General features: G+C 30.6%; 1 protein-coding gene across 1 annotated transcript; it reads left to right on the forward strand.

Moving 5' to 3' along the window:
* Window positions 1-265: 265 nt before the first annotated feature.
* On the forward strand, window positions 266-1,756 carry LOC110884771 (RING-H2 finger protein ATL54). The gene has a single exon (XM_022132496.2). The coding sequence runs from the start codon at window positions 540-542 to the stop codon at window positions 1,563-1,565; it is 1,026 nt and encodes a 341-aa protein (XP_021988188.1). The 5' UTR covers window positions 266-539; the 3' UTR covers window positions 1,566-1,756.
* Window positions 1,757-5,955: the final 4,199 nt, after the last annotated feature.

Raw genomic sequence — 5,955 nt, forward strand, 5'->3', positions numbered from 1 at the left:
TCACACCCACTTAACAGAGAAAACAAACTGAAGTTAGACCCAGGGACTATCCGGGAACAAAAAATGAAAAGTTGGAGACTATTCAGGTAATTTTAGAAAGTTGGGGACTATAGGTGAAAAAATACGAAACCACAGGGACTATCCGGGCATTTTTCTCTTGATAAAATAAATACCTTGAATCCTGGTATTTTTTACATACCTTATCATTACTAAAAATACTATCTTGAACAATAAGTCGTATATATTATTATATCATTACTAAAATACAATCTTGAATAATAAGTCCTATATATTATTATATCATTACTAAAATACTATCTTGAATAATAAGTCCTATATTATTATTAATGTCTACAAAATCTACTTCTCTTCAAACACAAATGTGTGAGGTTTTTGAATGTTGACTTTTGAATCTTTTATCTTCAAAATCGATTTACACGTGAATTATTCATGTAGTAGATCAATCCATTCCAACCCAATCCTAAACCAAAATCCTTAAAGTGAATGATCATCAACGCCACCGTAACAACCTTTCTCCAATGGCGGCTCACCGGAAAATTATCCAAGATCCCTCAAATTCCACCACTGGATCCATAATCTGCACAACCGATTGCGACCCACTAAAAACCCCCTCCATCAATTGCCTCTCCTGTGTTTTCAACGAATCATCCTCCCCGCCACTACCATCGCCGCCGTACACCGGCGGTTACATCCTCGACACACCACCGAAACCCCACCACTCATCCCTCTCCCTCCCCCTGAAAATCTCCCTCGTGATCCTCGTCCTAACCTTCTCCTTCTTCCTCCTCTACACCCTTTACAAATTCTACACTGTCTGGTACCGCACCCGCCGCCGCCGTACGCCGCCGCCACCGCCGCCGGAAAATCAAGAAATCAATAACGAGTTTCTTGATCACGATGTTTTGGATCACCCCATATGGTACATAAGAACAATCGGTCTCCAACCGTCGGTAATAAGCGCTATAACCGTCGTTAAATACAACAAATCTGACGGGTTAATCGACGGTGCATCTTGCTCTGTTTGTTTGAGTGATTTTCAAGAAGATGAAACCCTGAGGTTGTTACCAAAGTGTAATCATGCTTTCCACGTATCCTGTATTGACACGTGGCTTAGATCACACACAAATTGCCCCTTGTGTCGAGCTGGGATTGTTAAAACTAGTGTTGCTAACTCGGGTTCCGGTAGTAATAGTAACGATAATTTGAATGAGATTGATGAAACTATGACGGTTTCGATACCCGAGGAAGCGGGTGGGGAACAGGAGGATGATGAGAGTTCTGATATGACAATTGGAGTTGTTGTTGATGATGAACATAAAGGAGAAAGTGTTGGTGGAAGTGGAACTATTAGAAGATCAGTTTCTTTGAATGATTATGAAGCTTGTAGGGTTAGATCTGATATATGTGGTAATAATAATAATAATCATAATAATTATTATTCGGATCGGCATGATGTTCAGATTCGATCGGGTGATGGGAATTTCGGGTTTGATTTGGTTAAAGTCGATCGAAGAGCGAATAATCAAAATAGTCAAGAACTATAATCTTGATGGTTTCAGGTACCTTTGAAGAGCTCTCAACAAGCTGAGAGTCTTCATGTTTTTTTTTTTTTTGTTTTTTTTGTTTTTTTTTTTATTTTGATACAAAAAGGATGGTTGTATACACAAATGATAAGTGCACAGTTTGTTGTTATCAACTAATTAATTATTCAGTTACTATTTGCTTTCTTATGTTATAGTTTGCAGTGTTTTGATCCTGTTTTGGCTTTATGTTTTTGAGAAAGATAATCATGTATATATTTTGATCATGATATGATATGCTAGTTTCATGATAGCTGCGCGATCCAGGAGGTTGAACACGCGTGTGAAGATTGGGGCCAAGGAGTTTTGTGGCGAAAACCACGAGTCAAGAAGTGGTATTGGGAAACCACAAGAGGCGTGTGGTTTGTTGCCATTCTCTTTTCGTAGGGGTTGACGGACTCATTGCAGATGCTCTAAAATTTTAGGTAACCGGGATCATTTTTTTGAGTTCCGATAATATCCTTTGATGTCAAAATTACATATATGCCCGTGTGCTCGCTTCGGTTTCAAGAGATTCTTATTCTGACATCATTGGAGGGGTTTTTTTTTTTTTTTTTGTAATTTTCATAGATGGAAAGAGTGTAAAGGGTCATAAAATTACCAACCGAGAGGTCACTTTCAATGGCAGAAAAAAACAATAGGGTTGCATTCAATTCCAACCCATAGTTGGTTGGCAATCCATTTTGGTAAACTAATAACACTAAACAAAATTATTTAATTCACATTAGTTTGAATTGAATCGGTTGCTTTTAGACAATGAAGGTTGGTGAAATTTACACATTGTTTCATTTTAGGGTCAAATATTAGGTAATTTCTGATATTATTCTAGATTTGTAGATATCTTTTATTATTTTTATCTATCAAAGATTATTATGGGTATGTTTGGCAAAAGTAGTTGGTGGCTAGAAGCTGTTAGCTGTAGTTTTTTTAAGGCTGACAAATCGTGTCTTAACAGGTTTAACAGGTTTTTGACGGCGCGCACAACATAAGTTTCAAACATGATTACGACTCGTTTAACTACTTTCTACCTCATGTTTATAAAACAGTTTTATGTTTTATGTACAAAGATGAATAAATGATAGATCCTAACATTGTAATTTTAATTATTTTAAACATTAAAAAAGTTAAAAGGTGTATTTTTCAGTCAAACAGGTCTAATCGTGTCTTAATAGGTACCCAATTGCCAGCCCTAAGTTTTTTAGATATATTTGGTGTTTGGCAGAGTAGCTGAAGCTTTTAATAAAATGTATAAAATGACCAAAATGGACATAACGAAAAATTTAAAAAGCTTGTATATTAAAATAGTCATTTTTTCCCTAAAAGCTTGTATCTCTTTCAACGCTACTAGTAGGAGCGTTCAACCAAAAGCTTCAAACTCCTAACCTAAAAGCTTCAAGCTCTTTCAACCAGACAATGCTTTTTATTGAGTATGAGTTTTTTTTTTCTTAAAAGCTTAAAGCTAGAAGCTTTTAAAAGCTGCAAAAAGCTTTTTACCAAACATACTCATAACTGTTTTGTGGAAGTTTCGTCATGTCTTTTTTCTTAAATGACGACACTCAGGAAACCCTTGGGACAAAGAGGACAACACGGAGAAATCCTTTAGACAAATTCCCCAAACTTTTATATATACAAGTCCTTTGTTTGGGCGCCTAAAACCCAGATCTTTCACTAGGAAGCAAGAGCCTAATTAAATGAACCAGACCCACGTTGTCAACGTTTGTGTTGTCAACGTATGAGATCGGCGTAAAAATCATTAAATAATAAGAAAAACGTTTGAATTGTCATTTGACATTGTTCGAATAGGCACGTTATCCTGAGGTCAGTGTTTGAAAAGTCCAGACTTTAGAAATTAATTAAAAAAATGCCTAATAAAACATGCATACGTTGACCTTTTATTCTTCCCCTACACTCGCTCGTTTGTGTCGACCGTTTGTCTATGCTAATTTTTTATTTATTTTACTAAATCATTGTACAAACTACAAAGTATTATACTCATTTCAGGAATCCGAATTCAATTATCTTTATACAAAATGCACTTTCAAGAATCCGAATTCAATTATCTTTATACAAAATGCACTATACATTTTGCGAAGCATTTATCAATCCAAATTTATGATATACTTTACAATTGAGCACAACTAGATTTCATAAGTTAGCAATGATGAGATATCAAACATATCTTTTCACATGAAAAACAAAGGATCATGAATCATATGATTAAAATTTAAATGTCTTTCGTATTAGTTAATGCTATTTGTGTAACAAATATTACTTACTAGGGTAAATTACTTTTTGAGTCCCTGTATTTTAGTGGTTTTAACTAGTTGAGTCAAAAAGAAAAAAGTTTAACAACCTGAGTCCCTATAAGCATTTTCATTAACCATTTGAGTCCTTTTGAGTCCAAATTTTAACATTTTGAGTCCAATTTTTTTTTTACTCAAATCATTATAAATGAACAAAATTGGACTCAAAACGTTATAAAATAAATGGCTAGGGACTCAGAGCGTTAAACTTTTTTATTTTGGACTCAAGTGGTTAAAACCACTAAAACACAGGGACTCAAAAAGTAATTTACTCTACTTACTATTAATAGGTTAATTGTACATGAGGTAATTGTCATATTAATTTATGAAATAAATAACTATATTGATTAACATATTAATTTCACAAAAAGATAATTAATTCGTTATGAATATCCATTTATTTTGGAAATAAATTAATATATATTTGTATATTGAAATAACTAGGTTTGAACCCTGTGTATTACACGGGTTGTGTATATGTATTTTTTTAATAATAAACTAGGTTAGAACCCCGTGTATTACACGGGTTGAATAAATGTAATTTTATATACCAAATAATAAAAATAATTATCTTTAAAAATGTTGTTTATTACACGGGTTGAATAAATGTAATTTTATATACCAAATAATAAAACAATATATATTTAGAAATCTCGTTTATTACATGGGTTCAATAAATGTAATTTTATATATTAAATAAAAAAAAAATTGTATTGCTAAGAACCCCGTGTATTGTACGGGTTGGGTAAATTTAATTTTATATATTAAATAATGAAAAAAGTTACATTTTTAAGAACCTCATGTATTATACGGGTTGAGCACATATAATTTTATATACAAAACAATAAAAAGTTATATCTTTATAAACTCTATGTATTATATGGATTGAATTAATCTAATTTTATATACTACACAATAAAAAAGTTATATTTTAAAAAAGCTCGTGTATTACACGATCGTTAAAAAAAATCTTAGTTTATTGTTATACCATTAAGGAAGATAAATAATAAATGAAAATAATGTTCAAGTTTAGATATACCATTAAGGAAGATAATAATAAATGAAAATAATGTTAAAATTTAGATGATAAAAAATCAAAAAGTTATTTAGGTTACACACTAAAAATATATTTTTTTTTAACTCTAGCATCACATGGGTTCTGATTCTAGTATGAGATTTCATCTAAACTTAACAAAAATATATGTAAATTCATCCAAATTTAACAAAAATATATGTAAATAATAATAATAATGATAATAATAAACAAAAGATAATCAACTTATGTATGTCTGAATTAGATTAATAACTTTAATTACTCTTTTCCGTAATTTAAAATATATTAAACCAAGTTTTGTTACTTTTAGAAAATAATAAGGTTGCTATTTTCGTATAAAAATAAAATAAATAATTTAATAAATAAAAGTAGTAAAACACTATTATTATGAATAAAATACATATTAATAAAAATTTCAGGATAAATAATTTTGAAATTTGATAAATATTTAAAACTATTATATTATCTCCTATATGAGTTGTTTAAATTTATATTAAATTTAATTTTATAATTATCTTTAATTTATATTAATTATCTATAAAAATAGATGGCTTCAATGAATGACATGTGTCCTCTCATTGGTTTCTTTTATTATATAGTATAGATAATAAAAAGATCTATCTTTAAAAAAAACTCGTGTATTACACGTGTTGAATAACATATAATGTCATATGTTAACATATATAGTCGTAAAGATTTATCTTTTAAAAATGAACTCTGATGTACTATTTACTTATTATAACTTTTTAGTTTGAGTTTTTATTTATTATTAGGTAAAAAAGCACATGTATTACATGGGGTTGAATCTCATTTTATAATATACATCCAAATTATGAGATATAATGATTTTAGTTAGTTTTATACACCTTCATGCTTATTTGTTTATTTCATTCATAAAACACTCGTCTCAAATTTGTATTCAAGAGAGTTTACGGTGCAAAAAGGTGGAGATCGATCCCAACGTTTTTATATATTTCATCATTTTATGAATTTATAC

Source organism: Helianthus annuus, chromosome 10, assembly GCF_002127325.2.
Source record: "Helianthus annuus cultivar XRQ/B chromosome 10, HanXRQr2.0-SUNRISE, whole genome shotgun sequence".
Taxonomy (NCBI): Eukaryota; Viridiplantae; Streptophyta; class Magnoliopsida; order Asterales; family Asteraceae; genus Helianthus; species Helianthus annuus.

Coding starts and splice junctions, on each gene's coding strand:
- LOC110884771 (XM_022132496.2), top strand. CDS start 540: ATGGCGGCTCACCGGAAAATTATCCAAGATCCCTCAAATTCCACCACT.